Source organism: Aspergillus luchuensis, chromosome 2 (assembly GCF_016861625.1).
Source record: "Aspergillus luchuensis IFO 4308 DNA, chromosome 2, nearly complete sequence".
NCBI lineage: Eukaryota > Fungi > Ascomycota > Eurotiomycetes > Eurotiales > Aspergillaceae > Aspergillus > Aspergillus luchuensis.
This window is the reverse complement of record NC_054850.1, coordinates 2,459,037-2,479,939: the sequence shown is the minus strand read 5'-3', so window position 1 is coordinate 2,479,939 and position 20,903 is coordinate 2,459,037. Positions and strand designations below refer to the sequence as shown.

Here is a 20,903-nt window from a genome sequence, read left to right as displayed (position 1 = left end):
GGTAGACATTGAAGCCCCTGTTCTTGTACTCGGGACCACTTAGCAAGAGTATATGGCCTGGAAAGCGCACCGTGGAAAACGACCCTTTTGGGGACGGTGACCCAATACCGGGTTGGGAATAGCGTGGGGGTTCGAGCCATTACCCGTCCCGGTACCGTCAGAAACCAGAAACAGACGTACAAAATTACGGTTCCGAATCCCCGGTTGCAGCAGACCCAGTGACATCATGGCGGGAAGACCGGACAAAGTCAGCCAGCGACATTTCATTGGGTGACACAGGGAAGTGATGGTTTCGCTGAGCTGACTGGTTCCTTCCCGGGCAAAATTCCCCTGTTCCTGCTGCTGAAGAGTAAATGAGGCAATAAGGGGGGAGGAAAGGGAATGCGCGCGTACTTTTTATTATTCTCTTAGGCTTGTATGGAGGTGTGTACTACGTATGCGACAATACAAGGAGAGGTGTTTTGCTACCGATCGGATCTCCCGCTAATGACCAGACCGCCGGACTCCTGAAAGTTGACTTGGAGTGAGTCTCCCCCACTCGCCCGTTTCGCTGCTCATTATCCCCCCCACTCGGAATGCCCTACTTCTTTTGCGCCTGCAAATAGTTTTCAGCTGCTTTGTGATTCGATGGCGGATGTGGTTTGGATCGGTCCCCGACTAGTATTCACCACCAGCCCATGACGATGCGGTGGAAACCCTTCTGGCAATTTCCGGCCCCAACCTGCTATTAATTCATTACTCAAAGCCGGGTTCTCATATTTGAGTTAAAAAAAAACAAAGAAAATCAAGAGAAGGAATTAAGAGAAATTGGCAGTCCCAATGAGATGACTGTGCCCGACAAGGTGACCCACTTGCATTTCATACTTGAAGGAGATTTATTGATTTATTGATTTGTTATAAACTGCCCTGAAAACTATCTATCTATTATTTTTTATGATCTAATTCCCCTTCCTCTTGTTTGGTTCCTTTTTTCATTCCTCTCTCACTCTCACTCTTCCCCCTTGCCTTTATACTACTTATATACCCCAAGTCACTGCCGAAGACCCCATTACCCCATACTATCCATACCACCACCACTACCACTATATTCAATTACCGCAATCTTCTCCTCATTCCTCGTCGGGTGACCACTTGCGCCGCTATAGGCTATTCGCATTCATCCAACATATTATACGTCCCACCACTACTACTCACTTCTCCCGGGTGGATAAAACTGGACTGAATTACACCCAACCCTATTTATCCCACGGTTCGCAAGGACGTCATACCTAACTTCTCAACTCCCTCACCTCTCAAGAACCTTTCTACTTGCTCCACCAACATCATCATCACCACCATGCTCTCCGCCGGCGAACGACCCCAACAACCCACAATGACCAATGCAGCAGCGGCAGTAGTAGATTCCACACGCGGTCCCGTCAGCAAAAGCCCATTGACCAACTCCGTGGCCAACTCCATGTGGGGAAGCACCAGCAGCAACACCACCACCACAACACCGCCGGCAGACCAAATCCAACACATCTGGGTGGTGACGGGGCCAGCAGGATGTGGAAAAAGCACAGTAGGCAAGGGGATTCAACAAGAACTTGGCATTCCTTTCTTAGAGGGTGATGATGTACGTACAACCAACCAACCAACCCTACCTAACATACCATAACCGCACCCACACCCACAACTACAAGCACACCTAACTAACCAACCAACCACCCAACAGTTCCACACCCCCAACAACAAAGAAAAAATGTCCAACGGCATCCCCCTCACCGACGCCGACAGATGGGACTGGCTCATCTCCCTCCGCCAAGCCGCCATCGAGGCGCTCTCCCCCTCCGAAACTAACAACTTCCACCCACCCTCCGGCGTAGTGGTTGCTTGTTCAGCCCTGAAACAGAAATACCGGGACGTGATGCGCGTCGCGGCATACGGATCCCCCTCGGTACAGATCCATTTCATCTATCTCAAGTTGGATGAGACCATGTTGTTGCAGAGAGTCATGAATCGACAGGCCCATTATATGAAGAGTAGTATGGTGCAGTCGCAGTTGCAGGATCTCGAGGAGCCCAAGGGCGAGTGGGATGCCCTTACGGTGGACGTGCGGGCTTCGCAGGCGGAGGTCCAGACGGAGGTGTTGGAGTTGGTGAGAGATACGTTGGCGAGATATCGCTAATTTGACCACCTGTGTCCAGGGGGAGAAGTGTGTATGTTGTAAGTGTCTCTGTGCATGATGGATTTATTTGACCTTTCTGGGGTTTTGTGTATGGAGTTGGGTATGATATTTGCTTTTTCATATGCATTTTGGGGGCCTGATCTGTCTTTTCATTGATTTCTGATATGGGAGTCTAAACTCTGGATTGATGCATTTTACTTCTTGTTCGGGTTTGTTGATTGATACCTACCTACCTACCACCTACCTATGTCTTATCTACATACGACTATGTTTAGAAATGTCACAAAGATTACAACTTTCTAGTCCATAGCAATATGCACTCCCCCTGCCCTGGATGTAAATAAGAGTGGACGGATACTTATAACAATACATTGACATGATGGTATAGCTGGAGTCAGACTGGATGGCATTACCTACTAGCCTACTACTAGCAAGTTCGCCGCCGAATTCATGCTGCAGGCAGTTTAGTCAGGTAGGTAGTTGAAATTCAAGACCCTAACCCCAACGAAGGGCCAGGATCACGTAGGGCCTCAGGACTATGGGGATAGACTGGGTAGAAGGAAACCGAATACATACGCCCTGTTTGAAGTCCAGCGGGGAAGGTTAGAAGGAACAACCATCATGTTTGGAGTAGTAGCATCATGGACGAAGAACGGAAGAGGAGGATGCGACACTCGTTTATATCTACCATGGATGACTAGTACGCTTCACATTACTTTTCATTATGTTTGGTTTGTGTTTATCTACATACAACAACGACTGACTTTCCTACGTCGCGGCGTTGCATTGCTTTGGGATAATTGTGAGCTTGACCCGGGGGGGCTGCTTTGTAGGCGTTCGGGGGCGATAATTCTTTGCTTGGAAAAGGGTGAAGAAGCACCTGCATAGCTAGCATCTTAACTAGTAAGCCGGTTTGATCGGGTATAAGAATGTGAATTGATATGGTTTGAATACTAGCCTAGTAAGTGTGGGATGGAATGAGAAGAAGGGCCCAGCTATCAAACTTTTATGTTACGTCATGCTCCGGTTGGTTGGTGGTTTAGTCTACACCATTGCACTCTTGGTACAGAGTAGCTGCATGGGGTATAAGTTAGAGTGCTTTTGAGATAGATATCAATGGGAGTTACCGATTGTGGGAATATAAAGTATATGCTGTATTAGTTAGATCATTTCATGAATATGACACTGACCTATGCCCTTAGGAGTGTGTATCATTCTGTTGTCTTTGTCGCTAGCAGATCGATGTAAGGAACAATAAAGCAAGCGGGCCATTTGAAAAAAAGACAAGTCACAGCAAATACCACCGTGATAAAATTTGAACTAGACAAGAGGTTCTGAAATAGCATTCTACCCATCCTTGATATCCCTGTCTCTTCTACTAAAGAATTCTGAGCTAGACTAGCAGACGAACATGGTAAAACTGCAAGCCGGCACAACATCGGAAACACAGAGTCAAGGCCATTTCAAGATGTAGGATATACTATCATTACTTGTTGATGTATCGTTGCCCACAATTGACTATACCTCTAGTCTTCACAAGAAAGGCTCGTCTGTGTCCTGCACAGGACTTCTGGGCACATTCTTGTTGGGAATGAGAGGCTGCTGTTCTTCCGTGAAAGGATCCCACTCAGTCGACTTTCCTATGTTACCGCAGAAAATCTTCATCCAGCTCTCAAATTCATTTCTCTCATCGCTTTTCTTCAAGTCGATTGTCTTACCTCCGGGAAGTAGGGGAATGAGACGCCGACTGGGATCTGGATCCGTACACCGTGCAGCGATATCACGAGACAAAGAACTAGCATCGGCTCCGAGGGCTGCGGGCTCTTCACACCGGTGGACATAATAAAACAACCTGACACTCGTAGTAAAGGCCACCACAACAGGCCGTCCTCTAGTACTGACAGTATAGGTCGATTTTTCTGATTTCTCTCGTTGATGAAGCTGGCGCAGAGTATGCTTCATCGTCAGGTCCCATTCCTCGGGACTTTCGTCACGCACATGGCGCAGAACGCAATACAACCCATTGCAATGAGTGATATCCATGACGAGCTCACGGTACCTAGGGGGTAGAAGGCAACGGAATGTCGGGCCGCGAATATGAACGATCAAATAGTCCGAAGTATCCAAACCACTGTTGAGCTGATAGTTTCGCGCAAGATACCTGCCCCAGCCATCTTCGACAGACCCGACATATGTGTGTTCTTCAATGTTGAATAGGAGCTCGGGTTCTTGGATCTGACTGCCGCCAAAATAGTCATAGTACATCCTGCGGAGGAGGTTAGTTACCCATAACCCAATTGGCCAGCAAAACTTACTGTTCGGGCATGTCTATCTGCTTTGTATAAGGGGAACGTCTGTGGTCCACCTCTGAGAATACCATGCCCACAGAATTCAGAATACTTTGACGAGTGTGATCGGCTATTCCGATCACAGGATTTAACTTTAACTCATCGTCCTTGAGGGTAATAGGGAACCACGAATCTTCATTGGAATGCCTTACTTGGGAATTGCTCTTCTTTCCCGAGTGCAGGTTTTCCAAGATGAAGTTTTGTTCGGCACTGTCAAAGCCCACAATAGCATAGTCATCGTTCAAGCGAAACTCACGGTTGCCGGTTCTTCGGCAGTAAGATGACACTTCACCAAGCGCGCGATAGGTCCGCGTATCGGAGAATTTCATGATGGCTCCAAGTATTTCATTGGGGAATACGCGCGACTTTGCATGCTTCAGGTTTTGATATGTAGCCGCGTCAAAGAAACGTAAGACCGCGAGAAAAGCATCGGTGTGCGTCTTATTCCCTGAACCATCACCAGTAGACTCTCCGTCATCGTCATCATATCCCATATCGTTCGATATATCTGAACCGCTTGCTGGGTATTCAAGCTGAGACCCCTCTTGTAACTCAGAACTAGCAGCATCTTCGCTTCCATCATCGACATCCGGTGGATAGACCGGGCCGAAACCATGATCATCCTCAACGACAGGGTCTTCATGTACTGACAGATGTGACTCCACAGGCTCAGAATTCGAAGTTTGGGGCTCCCGAACAGAGGCGGCCACATCTTCTGCACCAGAGACTTCCTCGTGGCTAGGGCTAGCGATATTTTCTCGTGTAGACTTTTCTGAATCACACGGACTGGCCAACTCTAGGTTCTCAAAGTCATTTGTGGATTCCTCGGCTGTGCATGTATCTTCCTGCGCAGGGTAAGAAGACGACACCCTTGTTCGAGGGCCATTCGTGAATCCTGAGTTGTTATCATCAAACTGTATCAGTGTGGTAAGAGGAGACCTGCTAACATGCACGGTTCCATCTGGACACTTTTGAACACGAAGCAGCACCACATCTAAGATGGAGAATACCATGGCATGGAAATCCTTTAGTCCTTGCCTGAGGCCAGTTTCCACAACTTCGGTAACGGATGCCTCCTCGACCTCGACCAGATCCAGTCTAGTAACCAAGTACACAAGGACATTCCTAAGCCAGTAGATTTTGCTACTGGGTGCTGAGCCAGACTGGGTACCTGGGATGTGAGACTCGTGTAGAAACTGTGGAAGAACGGTTGGCAGATAGCCGGGCGCAGTCAGTTCGGGGGAAACATCCTGTCGAGCCAGGTAGTAGCCTTCTGTCTGGTGGTTTTGGTCCAGGCTGCTAGCGCACTCAAGTGTTATTTCACCAGCAGCAATGGACAGTATGGCAAAGGCTATCTCCCTGAACGAGAAACAACTGGGATCCCACTCTGGAATATAGGCATCCAGGACAGGTCGATATCTATGGTGCATGCGCGTAAAGATGGCAGCCAGTAGTGACTCGCGTGCATCAATGATGTCTCCTTGGTCGTAGAATGTTTCCAGTGGAGCGACCTGAATGTCCAAGTGGCTATACCTATCTCTTGAGGCACAATCTACCTCCGGTTTCCAGCCAAAACTGGCGACAACCCCTCCAGGTGTGCACCGAGCAGCTGCCCGACGGCCTCGACCATCTTGTCCAAGATACTTGATCCACCCCCCTGCACGGGGGAGTCTGGCTAGGTGGAGATGGAGGGAGTTGTCAATAGTCAATACCTCCCGGTCTAAATCGAGGGTGTAGGTCCATTCAATGTTCCACGCATGCATCAGCTCCGGGACGATTGTCTGTAGTGGGGGAAGTTGTAGTCGATCATCGATGGCCCAGAAGCTCTTTGCGTAGCGCTCTTTCAGAGCCACGCTCGAGTACTCCTCTCGGGCGCTTTGAACCTTGACTGGAAGAGTTTGTGTCTCAAACTGGTGAACGAGCTGAGCATAGACCTTTCGCATGAATCGAAGCCATTCTAACTGGATGTTAGTTACGTCTTAGGCGAACAAATATGGACTTGCCTTGATATTTCTCCGGGTCTTCAGGTATTTCATTCAAGATGGCGTCGCCTAGTCCCTCCGGATAACTGTCGAATTGATTGTAATAGACGAAGTATCTACCACGGCAGCGGATAAAAAAGAGGCCCCTGGTTCCCATAGTAGCTAGGTGGTTGCTTAACAGACCATGAGATGAAAAGTGTAAGTCGACTGAGAGTTGAAGAAGATACGGGAGAGAAAGTGTAGATTAAGAGAGCAGAAGGTTGAAAGGTATTGAAAGGGAACAGGCGGGGTGAGAGTGGGAAGCCAACTACAATTAAGTACATGCAGACGGCAGCCCGTTTTGGAAGCCACCCTAATTCACTGCATTCACTTCAATACGCGCGCGCCTGAATGAGACACTGTCAAAACGCAGATCCACGGTAATTTACGCTGATGCTTGGCTGATATTGATTCCGGTGTTTTTGAGAAGGAAAGAATAGAATACGACTTCCCATTGAAGGGAGGAGGCAGCAATCTGAGATAGGCATCTACCGTGGAAGCTCCCGATGCCTCGGAAACACCTTCGGAGCTTACCTTAGTACTGTAGTACTTAGCAAACGGAGACACCCAACAGCCAGTAGTAATCTACAGTTTGTAAGTACTCGCCTGCTCGTTTGAGGAAGCGTAGAGGAGGCTTCGGTTCTGTTTTGAGTTCAAGAGTTATTTTCGAATATGATTGTCTGCTCCCAATTTCGGACGTGAAACAGAAACTGAACTGAATTGAACTGAACAAAAGCAGCACTACAACTACTAAATACATTGGAACAACTGCTTCTGCTTAAGTGCCGGATATCCATAGCCATCCGTGTACCATGCCAAGAATTTAGAGGACTAAATGATTGCGGGGGAGAATAGTATTTCAACTATGTAGTGAGCTATATAACAATTCACAAGAATACTAGTTATAATATCATATTATTATAATCACCAGCTGATGTTATTGTATGCGATGTTACTCCACATTCCCACATCCGCCCGCAATTCGGGCTGCGAGTTGTTCCGCCATCGAACATGGCACGTGCGGGCCGATCTATACCAGTCCACAGAGGGGCATCGAATTCAGACTCTCTTCTAGTCAATCCATGTCCTCCGACTTCAGGTTCGGGGAATGGACTCCAACACTGACGCCCTGGTGGCTAACCATTCATTAAAAGATGTCATTGTCTTCGCCTTCAGCGGCATCCCAACCATAGAGATAAGTTGCTGTGCTCGAACAACATACAGCCTGATTTAAACCAAGCCCCGAAACTTTTCGCTGCTTCACAAACCACTATACAGTAATCCAATTTAAAAGGTGATTTGCTACAAAGATGAAACCAACTGCCGGCTCATATTGTCCTTCTCGATCGTCAGCCGCGGGATGTTGTATGCGGGTGGTGGATCTGGATTACGGAGAGCCTTACGACGCAGGGCTGATCATTATTAACCGCTTCAAGCACGCCCTCGGCGACGGCGGGGGCCCAAATTAACAAACATTGGCTTACGGGCTGACTTGCTAGCTCCAGGCAGTCCAATGCGCTTGCTTGTGCAGACTATTGAGCTGGTTCGCGTCTGCGTAGCAAAGTTTCCAGGGCTCCGGTGTTCCGCCTCGGCAGGTGATCCTGGGCCAGTATGGGCAGTGGGTGCCGGCCTTTATTGGTTCAATCCCCATCGGGGGTCTTCTTAGTGTTCCAAAGTATCCCCATTGCAACCAGGCACCCCCAGCCCAAACAGACCAATTACGGCCCTTAATCTAAACCCTGCCAGGCTGAAGTATCAGCCATTTCCTTGGGATCAGCTCCCCTTTGCCAGCCTGCTAATTATAAAGTCTAGATTGTCGGTCCCGTCCGTCGGAGATCTGTCCTAAATGCCGTGCTCACTACGCCGTCCACGGAGACACGACCCGCAGAACAACGCAACGCCGGAGCGAGTAAATAATAGAAGATCCAAGAACATGGTGGCCGAACACCTTACTATTCGCAATGTCACCTCCACGCCCATTACACTGAAGCGCATTGAGCGCTTCCGTGCCCCCGATAGATCGCTTGGGGTTCAAACTTTTGCAAAGAATTTCACACGGGTCTTGACCAATACGACCCGTGCGAATGCCCCAGTTGCTGCTGTGAACGATGATACGAAGCCTTTTGCAGAGAAAGAAGTTGACATTCATGTCGCGCCCTTCGAGTCAGTCCAGACAGAGCTTCGCTCGTTCATCGAGTCCGAGAAGGAACGTTTGCGCTGGGTCTTTGAGGTGGAAGGAGAACGGCATCAAATCCAGACCCCAGTGCCCACCACTGAGACTGCCACCATGAAGGCACTGTGTGACAACCCCAAGTTCAAGCTCACGGGAATCTACATCACCGCCGCTTCCCATCTCACCATATTTTCCTCCGCCAATCTGAATGCCTGGATGGGCGAACTGAAGGATGACACCTTGCTCTCCTCTCTTTCAATTCCAGGCACGCACAACTCCCCAACCTGCCATGTTGCAGCACCATCTGTTCGTTGCCAAGCGGTCAGCCCCAGGGAACAGCTCAGGAACGGGGTGCGATTCTTTGATATCCGTGTGCAGCCTCAATATCCGGAAGATACGTCTAAAGAGGAGCTTATCCTCGTACACAGCGTCTTCCCCATCTCACTGACCGGCAACAAATACTTCCGGGACTTGATGCACGAAGTGAACGACTTCCTGGAGCAAAACCCGTCCGAAACACTCATCATCTCTCTCAAGCGTGAAGGTCCCGGAAACCACACCGACGAACAGCTAAGTAGAATCGTCAACGACCACTACGCCCGTCCAGGAAGCAGATGGTACACGGAACCAAAGATCCCCACCCTAGGCGAAGTACGTGGAAAGGTTGTTCTTGTCCGTCGGTTCGAAATCCTCGAACATCTGAAAGACATCCATGATGGCAAAGGATGGGGTATCAACGCCAGTGGCTGGGCCGATAACTGCGCCAGTGCCACCTGCCCCAGTGGACAGCTTTGCATCCAAGATTTCTACGAGGTCCTGGAGACCACGAACATCGATAAGAAGATCGAATACGTGACCGAGCAGTGCGGACGCGCAAGCAAGACTCAGTACCCGTTTGGGGTGCTTCCAGGGCCCTTGGCTACGCGAGCCCATCCGTTCTACATCAATTTCCTGAGCGCCAGCAATTTCTGGAAGGTCGGAACGTGGCCTGAGAAGATTGCTGCTAAGCTGAACCCTGCCACTGTTGAGTATCTGTGCAGGAAGCATGGAGAGGGTGATGGTGATTGGTCTACTGGTGTCCTTGTCACGGACTGGGTAGGCTTGGATGGCGACTGGGATCTTGTACGATGCATTGTGGGGTTGAATTCTCGGCTGCTACACAGGCAGTTGATGCATGCAGAGCAGAGCGAGCAGAGCAATGGCAACAATTAAGGAGAATTGGTTGGGAACGAAAGGAAGGACTGCCGGTTGCGCTTCAATCCCGCTCCGAGTCTCTTCAAGAGGATTGTCAAAAGAACCGCACTCTGTGACAGTGACCGTCCCAACAAGAGGGATACGTGAACTAGGTAACAATAAAATAATACCCGTTTTTTCAACGTAGGTCACGATACACAGTATACAAGCGGACGTCACAGCCAAAAGGAGTATGTATGTATTTGTAACCTAGAACTATGACTCCGGTTCTAATGAAAAACTTCATGTGCTAAAACAATCATGGTCTTGAAGGGTGAAAATGGAACCACAAAGGAAAGAAAAAAGGGGGGAAAGAAAAATACACGCGACATTTTATTATACATGGCAAGCCAGGCAGAAGAATTCAACAGCCTTAGGCAGTTCAAGCAGAATCACCCTTGTTCTCATCCTCGGGAGCCTTCTCCTCCTTCGGCTCCATATCCTGCTTTCTGCTCTCAAGCGTAAAGTAAAGGCTCTTTCCAGCACCCTCCAAAGCATTCGTGATGCTGGATCCCATGCTCTGCAGAGCCATAACGAGCTGTGACCGCAGGCCATCCATACCGCCCTCGATACTGGTGACCCACTTGCACTGCTCAACATCGAAGACCTGTCCATCCATACGAGCAGCAATCAAAGACAACTTGTTCAGACCGTTCTGAACAGGGAACTCATGCCAGCCCGGGTTAGCCTTCCGGGTAGGCAGAGGAAGACCGATGGACTTGGGGGCCAGGACCTGCAACGCGGCCTTCAAGTGTTCGGGGGAGACGTGGGGGATGGTGAGGACGGCCACAGGACCAACCAGCAGCTCCGAGAGCTCATGTTTGCCCTTCATAGACAGGACGGCATCATGAGCGGCGCGGGAGAGGTCATGGGAAAGGGTAGGGTCATCCCGGGAAGGGGCAAGAGGGATTTCGGCCGATGTTTGCGTGGCAGGGTCGACGGCTCTGGGGACAGGGGTGGTCTGCTTAGGACGGAAGTATTCGACGATGCGGAGGGCGACTTCGAAAATGCGCGTCTGGACAATCTGGACCTTGATGTGCGGAGCCAGTGCTGGGGCCTTACGGCCCTCCGAGGCAATCTTCTCGTCCACCTTCTGCATGGCTGCGCTCAGCTCTCGGCGGATAGCGGCCCACTCGACCGATTGGAGGTTGTCGTGCTGCAGGAAGACCATGAGAGGCGTGGTGCGGATGATGGAGGTGTATTGCCGGAGGAGCTGGGACCGGCGGTATTCGGGGTTGCGGTGCGAGGGAGGCTGCGTGGGAGGGTAGTGGGCGATAGGGGCAGGAGAGTGTGTCATTTGCTCAATTGATGCGGCCGGGGTCGTTGCCGTGGCTGCTGTGCTGGCATATCTGGCAGCAATCGGGAGTTCATGCTGGTAAACGACCCTTTGTCTGCGGACCGACTGAGTGATGCGGCCGCTGGAGATGCGGACGCGAGGCGGCATTGTGGAGGTGGGAAGAGGAGGTCCGGGGGTGAAAGGTCAATTGGGCGTGGAATAATACCGCGAGGAAGTAGGGGCCGGACGAAAACCTCCAAGACCGTGAAATTGGCGATGCCGGCGACAAGAGCAGCGTGCTGGAGGATGTCCGGCTGGACGAAAATATGGCACGAAATCTTGACTTCCTAAAGTGGATTAGCCGGGCTTACAGGCGGTGGGATTCTGCCAGATGCAAAGATGACTCTTTGTTCTGCGGTCAGCGGGCATCCGACCAAACTCCGAACCTTCCTTCCTTTTCATGCAGCTAAGCTTGAAAGCTCGGTGAGTGAATTGTGACTCATTGCTTATATAGGAGCGTGCGCGCCGTTCCGTTTTACCAGCTAACATTGAAACCAAAGGCAAAATGTCCGCCTCAATTCACGACCAGAAACCGCAACATGTCTCCATTTCACCCCTCCTCAAGAGACTCGCCTACCCCGCTACGGAACGCCGGGTCGAAGCTTCGGAGATTGCCTCAGCTTTCGCCCTGATTTTTGAAGACGGGATTTCGCATATTCAGACCGCAGCGCTGCTCACGCTTTTGCATTCTACGGGATTGGATCGTGATGCTGAAGTCATTGCCAAGTGTTCGCATCGCATGCGCGAGGCCGCTCGCCAGGTCGACCGGCCTACTCTGAAGGCTGCTATCAAGTCGCGCGGGAAGAAGGAGGGCAACTACAGGGGTGGTCTGGTGAGTGATGCTGGTGATATTGTACCTCAATTGGATCATACGGCTGACGTCTACGTTGTTTGTAGTGCGATATCGTTGGTACCGGTGGAGACATGCATTCTACCTTCAACATTTCCACAACCTCTTCGATCATTGCCTCCCCTCTCCTCATGACCGCCAAACATGGCAACCGGGCCCAGACCTCTTTCTCCGGATCCGCCGACGTCCTGAACGCCATTACTCCTGTGCCCCCGAAGATCGGCGCAGTTAACGCCGATAACCTTCCCCAGGTCTACGCGGAGACCAACTACTCCTTCCTGTTTGCTCCCAACTTCCACTTTGGCATGATGTACGCCGACCCTGTCCGGCGTGGGCTTGGACTTCGGACAATCTTCAACTTGATGGGACCCCTTGCCAACCCAGTCGACTGGGCTATCGAGGCGCGTGTTGTTGGTGTGGCCTACCAGAGCTTGGGACCGGTGTTTGTGGAGGCATTGCGACAGAACGGATGCAAGAAGGCGCTTGTTGTTTGTGGTGAGGAGGATCTGGACGAGATCAGCTGCGCAGGAAAGACAAACTGCTGGCAACTAACGGAATATCCTAACCCCGCGTACCAAGGGTCCCAGGAGGACGAGTGCTCGTGCGATGAGGAGGAACACCCCCGCACATTGGTCAAGATGGAAATGTTCCAATTGCACCCGTCCGATTTTGGCCTGCCGACTCACCCGCTGTCTGACGTTGGCGGCAGGAAGATGCCCAAGGACAACGCAGCCAAGCTGATGAGCATTCTGCGGAATGAGTTGCCTCGGGATGATCCCATCCTGAGCTTCGTCCTCATGAACGTGGCTGCCCTCCTAACGGTGTCGGGTATCTGTGATGCGGACACCAGCAACATGGGACCTGGCGATGACGGTCAGGTCATCACTGAGCGCGGCCCTGGTGGCGGGCGCTGGAAGGAGGGTGTCCGCCGAGCTCGCTGGGCCGTTGAGAGCGGCGCTGCTCTCAAGTCCTTCGAGCACTTCATTGAAGTCACGAACCGGCTTTAATCATATCAACGGCTTCCATCTTTTTCTAACCACTCATTCTCTTCTGACTCTCGGGTTTTTCTGTGGCTGAAAAGTATAAGCCAACTTGTTCTTCGAAACAACAGTATGGCTATAATTTCCTGGGTAGTAGTGAATAGTTTATGATACCGTAACCATCGAAACGAATACTGTTCAAGACAATCCAAACCCAAGTAATGATCCATGCACATAATTGAATTAACTGCCTGAATTCAAGACGAGGGGTATTTCCGCACAAAATCCCCATCATCACTTATCTTCACTCGACAATAATCCCACTCGTCCATCTACCCCCCACCTCCCACTCACAACCAACATCCAACCCTCACCAAGACAAATAACTTTCACAAAGAAATACATAACAACAAAAGCAAACTCCAAGCGCCACCAAATGCACCCACCCCATCATACATAAAACAAAGTCAAACAAGCCCAACCAGACCATATCAGTCTAGTCCAGTCCAGTCCAGCCCAACTCAAACCACTTATTCTATCGAAACCGAATTCACCGGGCCTCGAACTGAACCATTCTGCATATCGCAAAGTAAACCAGTTAGCACAAACCCACACACATTCATCCAAAGATTTCTTTCATTTCCACATTTATCCTCCTCCCATCCCAACCCCAACCCCAGGGAAGAAAAAAGAAAAAAAAAGGAAGAAGGGAAAACTAACCTCTTCGTCCTCTCCTTATACAAAACCCGGTGACCGCACTCCTTGCACCGAATCTGATCTCCCCTCTTCAGCGAAACGCGCGAGTTGCACTCGCCACACAGGTACGCAACGACAGGGCCGTCCATGGGGCCACCACCGGCAGCATCACCGAAGGCGTTCTGGGCGCCGCCGCCGCCCAGGTTGGGGACTTGGTATTGTTCGCGGGACATGGTGGGTTGTATTGGTTTATTGCGGTAGTTTGAGGAGGTTTGCGAGGTTGGTAATTGGTCGGTGTGCGGTTGGGGAGGTAGTGGAGGCTGTGGTGTAGATGGTGATGGTGATGGAAGGTTTGGGTGGTTTGGTTTGTTCTGGAACTTTTTTGCGTTCAAGGTTCGTTGCTGGATTGGGTTAGGCTGGGCTGGTTGTGATTGGTGTTATGTTTGTGGATAAGGTGGTTGTGGTGGTGTGCTTAGTAAGCGGATGGGTTGTGCAGATTGTAGTTAGTGTTTGTCGGGATATAGTACTAAGTAGGTTATCTTAATGTGCTAGGTCGATTTTGGTTCTGTTCAGGAATATATGATTGCGTTGATATGTTTTATGAAGTGCGATTTGTACTGGGCTTTAACTAGTTGCTTGCCTTTTGGATTGTATCTAGTATAAGACACAATATACACCTCCCACGACTTATCGTGTTGCCACCGATTCCACCAGCAAACATGGTATCTCTCTATATAATGTGCTGTCCAAATGCAAAGACTGTTGTCCCGATGAAGAAAATGCACGCATAACTCATGTCATCCAAACATCACAGGGTATATGTCATAAATAAGTGAAAGAATAGAAACAGATTTACCAACCACCGCCTATCTTTCCAGCAAGCTCGGCAACGCGAGTAGTATCGTTCGCGGCAGGCTGGGACTTGCCAACATCACTCTCAACCTCGCGATATGTGGTGTAGGCAAGCTTCGAGAGCGGGATTCCCATGGAGTCGGACCAATAACGCATGGCATCATGGACTTTGTCTTCTTTTTCAAGAATGGTTAGGGGCTGCGACTGGCTTCCGGCTTCCGACTCGGAGTCAGACTCCGCAGAGTAATATGCCTCGTCTACACGGGCAAGCCAAGCGCGTTGCTCATGTGGTGTCGGCTTCGACGAGGAGTCGGGCACTTCGCCCGAGGTTGAGGACTGCACGCTGGAGCTAGCTTCGCGGGCATCTTCAATGCGTATCTGACCTCCTCCATTAGTACAGCCTCCAGGGCATGCCATGACTTCTACATAAGCGTAATCTGTGCCAGAACCACCAGAAGCAGCGCCCCGTCCGACTGGCATTCGTCGATTACCGCCCGGAAGACGAGAAGCCCGGGCTGGTTTTAGCTTGCGAACAAGATTTTGAATATTGCGGAAACCGTAATAGCGAGCAGCTTTTAGGATAGGCGTGTGCTCCGACGACATGAGGGTGTACTCGACTACATCGGCGTTTCTTCCTCGTTGAGTGACAATCTCACTGCCTGGATTACGTGCTTGGAAAGTCTGAAGCACGTGGTGGAGGTAGCCTCCGGATGTACCTGCGGCAGTTGATTGTCCTGGGGAACACTTTGAGAACAGAAATTCGTTCAGAGTGGTATCGGGGAATGGTGGTATATAAGCCTGAGGAAGGGATTTGAACGGTAGGTTGGGAAGCGCAAGGCCCCTGGAAGACGCTAGGCTTAGAAGTTCGCGAGTGGTGATCACGCAATCAACATCACGGACGGGTGTGTGGTCTTCGTCCTTCGCAGACAGCCACGAAGCATCGGTAAGCTCCTCACGACTGGCTTCAAGCTTCTTGTCAAAGCAAGGCATGACGGCCAAATGCCATATACGAGAGGCCGGGATGCCAAGTGATTTACTGAGGACGGTTTTGAAAAAGGTGCCAGCCAACGCTTGCGGTGATTTGAGTCGTGACAGATGTGGGAGAACAAATGGATGTGTCTTTTCCGCATAACATATCCAGCCTGGACATGCGGACGAGAGGATCGGCCGTTTGGGAAGAGTATTGGTTGCGCTGGTTGTGCTAGGGGAATCGGGGTTGGTCGTCAAAGTCTCGCCAACTTCGTCCGCCGTAAGAACCAAGACAGCCTCACGCAGAACATTGGTGTCGACAACCCATGTGAAGCCGCTGCCATTCTTGCCTCCGGCACGCAAACCATGGGGACCGCTGAGGAACTGCTGGATCATGTATGATGCTTCCTTCTCCGTGATTCCATAGGTTGCTGCTAGGCTGGCCCTCACCTGAGGGCTAACACTTGCGACGAAAACTCGGCCTTCGTCATTGTCCGTGCCCAGACCCTGTGCTAATGTCCCATTTTCACGGTTGATCAGCAACTCGGGATGCGCATCCAAAGTGTTGAGGACTTCCGCATGCGATTGCAACGAGATGAGCACGGCCTCAGCTGAAGTGACGCACCCAGAGCATGCGAGGCAGTCAGTCAAAGAGATTTGTGCCGGTGGAAGATTTTCAGGCTGCACTTTGTCTTCTGTGGTCACTTCATAGGGGTACTGAGAGATTATAAATCAGCGCTCATTCATTGGATGGAGTGGGGTACAAGCAGGGAGAAGGTCGAGCACATACATCTGTTTTCGAGGGATCCTTTGCAGGGAGAGTTTCCACAGGCTTGATGCACGCAACTCCGGGAGAGATGAAATCGTTCAAGTCGTCTGCAGATAGAATTGCACTCATTGTGGCGGCAATTGAAGACTCCTAGCTAGATGAGTAGGTATAGCAGCGCCACTCCGCAGCGGGCTCAGAAGTCTGCGCTGCAATTCGGATCGTGCTGATTTAGCAATATGAAAGCTTCGACGTCAAGTTGAACGCAATGTGCAAGACTTCAGTGTGCATGGAATATGAGAGCAGGTAGAAGAAATGCGACAGTGACAGTGATCGAAAGAAAGACCAATGCTTTGTCATCTGCAGTGGCGACGAACTCTGATGTTACTGGATGCTTATCGGCAGCCCCGCGATCGGCGATGATAAGCTGACCGCCTTTCGGCACCGCCCGCCAGGCACTCGTGTTCTGCCGCTCGTTCGTGTTGCCCCTCGGATTTCCACTTGGCTGGCCACTCACCAGGCACCCTGGTGCTTCCAGCCTTGCTGCCTAAGTCTGCTCTTACTGTCAAGTCATGCCACACACTACATTAACAGACATGTAGCCAGATTAACCTTACATTCTGCTTACATAGTTTCACAGCAGACCACAAATACAAAGATGAGCCAAAAGTTATTACCGGACTACTTCCGACCGGTCAATGTGCGACCACGGCCTATGTCGGGAGCTGATAGGAGAGCAATACTAAGAGCGACCGCGGAAGAGACTCAAGCCCTTCTCCCCGGCATTCTAAGTACAGTGCCTCGGGCACCTCCAACAGCACAGTACTGTCCACGCATCAGATATCCTTCTTTAAATCCAAGGTTCAGTCCAAAGCTATCAACCCATGTCGAAGTCATATTTGGAGATACGTTCGACATCGCCATTAGGGTTAATAGCCCCTCCAGGCAATTCCGGCAAAGTGACACGCGGAACGTGTGTGTCTTGAATATGGCCAACGAAAGGAATCCAGGCGGCGGTTGGCGTAATGGAGCTATGGCTCAGGAGGAGGCTCTTTGCTATCGCAGCAGCCTCAGCTCCACCCTTAAATACCGATACTATCCCATAGGAGAACGAGACGCCATCTATTCTCCGACCGTCGTTATCTTCCGTGAAAGTTTCACACAGGGTCATGGGCTGATGGACCTGCAGAAGCCTGAACATCTTCCTATTGTGAGCGTTATTAGCGTTGCTGCCCTGGAAGGACCAGAGGTGGACTATACGGCAAATCCAGCGGCATTCAAGTTTCGTTCTGATCGAGAACTGACCAAAGACAAGATGCGGTCTATTCTCCGCATTGCAGGATATAAGAAGCATCGGAGAATAGTTTTAGGAGCTCTGGGTTGTGGCGCATTTGCGAACCCAAACGCCGAGGTTGCTCAATGTTGGTTCGAAGTCCTGAAAGAAAACGAATTCCAGGGATGGTGGGAGAGGATTGTATTTGCGGTTTTAGATGACATGTCGAAAGTTGCTCAGGGTGACAGCAATTTCGATGTCTTCCGGGAAAGGCTGCATGGATTGAAGGTATGAACAGGTAGACCAGGAAAAGTGGTACATAGTATTATATAAAACCGGTATAATAACGTCCGTCACGTCGTATCTCCCGATACGTCGCTAATATGTTTATAATGGTACAATGGTCGGGGTTCCTACTTTCGAAGTCGGCCAGAGCGCCTTCTGGTAGTTTGTTGTGCTTCTACCGGCTTGGTCTCTGTCTCATCGATGTCTTCCTTCTTGACAGAAGCCCTGCTTTGCCTTTTGGGCCCTGTCTTGGGCTTCGAATCCTCTTCGCTAGCTTCCGGTTCGCTCTCCTCCTTTTTCACTGAGGCCCGCTTTCGCTTTGACTTTGCCGGCGCATTACTGGCGTCTTCACTGCTGACGTCCTTGGCTACTGGCCCAGTCTTCTTCTGCACGCTTGGAACCACTGCGCTGGTTCTGCCGCCTACCGTAAGGAAAGTGATTTTTTCCCCGTTTGGCAGCACTGATGGCGTATTCTTCTTGCCTTTACTCCACCGATGTTTGAACAGCCAGTCAGCTGGGAATTTCTCCGAATCTGCCAGAAGTTCTACGGAGGTGGAGCAGATATAATGTATCGCTGAATGCAGCTCTTTGATCTGGTCATCATCAAGAGTGTTGCTGTATTGCTCAGGGTGTATCTTAGCTTGGTAGAGGATTTCATCGCTATAAAATCGTCAGCTGGATGAAATTTCCATAAGGGGAACCCGAAGAAACATACCCCATCCAGTTGCCTATTCCGCTAATATTCGCCTGATCAAGGAGCAGGGCTTTTACAGGTACCTTCTTGCTTCTCAGCTTCTTTGCCAGCCACTCCTCCGATACAATGTCTTTATCGGCGACAGGATCTGGGCCATTCTCTTTCAGAGGACTGTATTTACGGATTTCCTCCGCGGGACAGTCTACCAGGCGTATCCTGGCCAGTCGGCGAAAATCAACAAACGCAGCCTCTGTCTTTGGATCGCCATCGGTTTCGAGCAAGAACTTCCAGTACTTCGGCGGCCACTCCCTATCTTCTGGTTTGTCTGTCCGGTAGTAGTATGTGTCGGCGTCCCGGATCTTCAGCCAGCCCGCCATACCAAAATGCATAACTGCGTGGGGTGGTGATGACATAGCAATCCAGAAGTACTTGCCCTGCTGTCCGGCACCAGTAACTTTCTTCCCTTCCATTGCCTTTTGAAACTCGGCAGCAGTGGTGCCCGCTTTGCCGTAAATAATGTCATCGTTTTGCACCGACACCTTGGAAAGCGTTTTGCCGACAAGATGTTGACGAAGGAAATGGACTATACGTGAGACTTCCGCTAGCTCGGGCATGATGTTCAATGTTGACAGTCTCTGTCGGGAACGGAATATTGTGGCGTGAAATTTTGTCCCTTTGGTTGGAACCGCCTCCCAGAATAGGCTCAAAGGTGTGTATAAAGTCAATTCAATGAAGTCACGTAAGTCGAGCAGAGGCTGGAGCAGGAGGTCGTGGCGCGCGTCGACCATCACGTAGTCCCGTGATTACAGAATGCTAACCTAATCGGGTAATATACTAGGAAAGTGTGAAGTACGGCATGCCAGCCGAACCTCGTGAGAACTTCAACATTAGCTTGTTGAAGTCATTGCATTGCTGCATTGCTAGCCCACGGCCTTTTTGGAAGTTGCCATAGCCCCTGACTAGTTACCCGGTCTTCCTTTACCTCAGTAGCACAGTTGTTATTTGAACTACTTCTTTGCAGCCAAACGATCCGCTGGCCGCGGTTCCATATTGTACAGCTGCCAAAGTGGAGTGGTTCTGGACGAATACTTCCAGGTCAGAAAGTGACACTGGAAAGGTGGAGGATCGGAATATGTCTCGAGCATCGTCAACCTCAGCTCCTCAGCTGACACCCCAATTCTGTTTCAATGAGAGGCTGCTCAGAGGTATGCTCAGCTACGGCCACCGTCAAGTCCATAGACAGTAACGGGGCGCGGACTGACCCGGGGTATCCTGGCTGCTGTACAGATTTTCTACGAATCTCTAGATCGACCATAGATGACTCCATTACGCAAAATCTCAATGCCTTGTTCACCCCATCTCGACAAGGATTCGATCCCTCCTCCACAGCTATTCGACAAATAGACGCCAGTGAAGGGAAGCAAATCGAACCAGCTGCTTGCCAGGGCTTCAAGGATAAGGTCTTGTTTCCATCATGGCAAGTCCGTTCGGATGTGCTCAACTATTGCGCCGGGGTGGCCACAAGTCCCGACCCGGAAGACCCGGACCTCATTCTCCAGCAGACCGAATCTGCAGAGGATCGCGAGCATATTGTCGATGATCGCCTAGACCCATATGCGGCCCGGTTTTTGCCTCGGGAGGCACGGACTGAGTCGTTGGCCAATCTTGTCCGCACTCAACGGGGGGTCGAAGACATTATACGCACGCGCACGTGGGGTCTGGTAACGGAACGATGTGGTGGCCCGTCGGAGGGCTGGGAAGAGGCGCTGAATAAATGGCGTGAGAATAAACAAAGAGAGCAGGCACCACCGTTGACAGAGTGATATGATCTCCGGGTCGAGTAGTAGTCACCGCATTGATTATGGTTGAGGGCCTCCAATGATTGGGGGTCTCATTTCCAGCTGCTTGTTGTCTGGTTACTTACCTGACTTGATGAGACTGGACTTGCTATGTATATGATGTTGTAAGATAGCTGCATATAATAGGCGTTCTTGGTTGGAGCCCAGGCGGGATGTGTGAATCAAAACATGAACTTGGCTTGAATCGCGTACTCTACCATTTATTACCAATTAACAGAACAGACGGCATGCTGTGAATACTCATTAGCAATGTCACTTGTCGACAATTGGGTGATATGGAGGGTAAGTATCAGGGCCGCCAGGTTGCATCTGCAGGTCGCTTCGGATAATAATTTCGTCTGGTGCCGGGCAGCCCTCGAGGACGGCGGTCGGCAAGAACTTTACGAGTAAAAGCAATCATT

General features: G+C 50.6%; 10 protein-coding genes across 10 annotated transcripts; 5 read left to right on the top strand and 5 right to left on the bottom strand.

Moving 5' to 3' along the window:
- Window positions 1-1,336: 1,336 nt before the first annotated feature.
- AKAW2_20807A (gluconokinase) lies at window positions 1,337-2,167 on the top strand (the record flags this gene model as incomplete). Its single annotated transcript, XM_041685561.1, has 2 exons — window positions 1,337-1,615; window positions 1,715-2,167. 2 exons carry the CDS (start codon window positions 1,337-1,339, stop codon window positions 2,165-2,167), a joined length of 732 nt encoding a protein of 243 aa, XP_041539633.1.
- Window positions 2,168-3,700: 1,533 nt separating this feature from the next.
- Window positions 3,701-6,654, bottom strand: AKAW2_20806S (uncharacterized protein; the record flags this gene model as incomplete). The annotated part of the gene is made up of 3 exons (XM_041685560.1): window positions 3,701-4,433; window positions 4,483-6,472; window positions 6,519-6,654. 3 exons carry the CDS (start codon window positions 6,652-6,654, stop codon window positions 3,701-3,703), a joined length of 2,859 nt encoding a protein of 952 aa, XP_041539632.1.
- A 1,728-nt stretch (window positions 6,655-8,382) lies between these two features.
- Window positions 8,383-9,921, top strand: AKAW2_20805A (phosphatidylinositol-specific phospholipase C; the record flags this gene model as incomplete). Its single annotated transcript, XM_041685559.1, has 1 exon — window positions 8,383-9,921. The coding sequence occupies one exon, from the start codon at window positions 8,383-8,385 to the stop codon at window positions 9,919-9,921; it is 1,539 nt and encodes a 512-aa protein (XP_041539631.1).
- A 403-nt stretch (window positions 9,922-10,324) lies between these two features.
- AKAW2_20804S (mitochondrial 54S ribosomal protein uL10m) lies at window positions 10,325-11,386 on the bottom strand (the record flags this gene model as incomplete). The annotated part of the gene is made up of 1 exon (XM_041685558.1): window positions 10,325-11,386. The coding sequence occupies one exon, from the start codon at window positions 11,384-11,386 to the stop codon at window positions 10,325-10,327; it is 1,062 nt and encodes a 353-aa protein (XP_041539630.1).
- Window positions 11,387-11,783: 397 nt separating this feature from the next.
- On the top strand, window positions 11,784-13,135 carry TRP4 (anthranilate phosphoribosyltransferase; the record flags this gene model as incomplete). Its single annotated transcript, XM_041685556.1, has 2 exons — window positions 11,784-12,110; window positions 12,176-13,135. 2 exons carry the CDS (start codon window positions 11,784-11,786, stop codon window positions 13,133-13,135), a joined length of 1,287 nt encoding a protein of 428 aa, XP_041539629.1.
- A 523-nt stretch (window positions 13,136-13,658) lies between these two features.
- On the bottom strand, window positions 13,659-14,037 carry RPC10 (Rpo12/RPC10 RNA polymerase subunit family protein; the record flags this gene model as incomplete). The annotated part of the gene is made up of 2 exons (XM_041685555.1): window positions 13,659-13,683; window positions 13,829-14,037. The coding sequence occupies 2 exons, from the start codon at window positions 14,035-14,037 to the stop codon at window positions 13,659-13,661; spliced, it is 234 nt and encodes a 77-aa protein (XP_041539628.1).
- A 619-nt stretch (window positions 14,038-14,656) lies between these two features.
- nar1 (iron-sulfur cluster assembly protein NAR1) lies at window positions 14,657-16,523 on the bottom strand (the record flags this gene model as incomplete). The annotated part of the gene is made up of 2 exons (XM_041685554.1): window positions 14,657-16,342; window positions 16,416-16,523. 2 exons carry the CDS (start codon window positions 16,521-16,523, stop codon window positions 14,657-14,659), a joined length of 1,794 nt encoding a protein of 597 aa, XP_041539627.1.
- Window positions 16,524-17,049: 526 nt separating this feature from the next.
- Window positions 17,050-17,958, top strand: AKAW2_20800A (uncharacterized protein; the record flags this gene model as incomplete). The annotated part of the gene is made up of 1 exon (XM_041685553.1): window positions 17,050-17,958. The coding sequence occupies one exon, from the start codon at window positions 17,050-17,052 to the stop codon at window positions 17,956-17,958; it is 909 nt and encodes a 302-aa protein (XP_041539626.1).
- A 119-nt stretch (window positions 17,959-18,077) lies between these two features.
- On the bottom strand, window positions 18,078-19,257 carry AKAW2_20799S (putative formamidopyrimidine-DNA glycosylase; the record flags this gene model as incomplete). The annotated part of the gene is made up of 2 exons (XM_041685552.1): window positions 18,078-18,609; window positions 18,665-19,257. 2 exons carry the CDS (start codon window positions 19,255-19,257, stop codon window positions 18,078-18,080), a joined length of 1,125 nt encoding a protein of 374 aa, XP_041539625.1.
- A 518-nt stretch (window positions 19,258-19,775) lies between these two features.
- Window positions 19,776-20,466, top strand: AKAW2_20798A (MIX23 family protein; the record flags this gene model as incomplete). The annotated part of the gene is made up of 2 exons (XM_041685551.1): window positions 19,776-19,848; window positions 19,931-20,466. 2 exons carry the CDS (start codon window positions 19,776-19,778, stop codon window positions 20,464-20,466), a joined length of 609 nt encoding a protein of 202 aa, XP_041539624.1.
- Window positions 20,467-20,903: the final 437 nt, after the last annotated feature.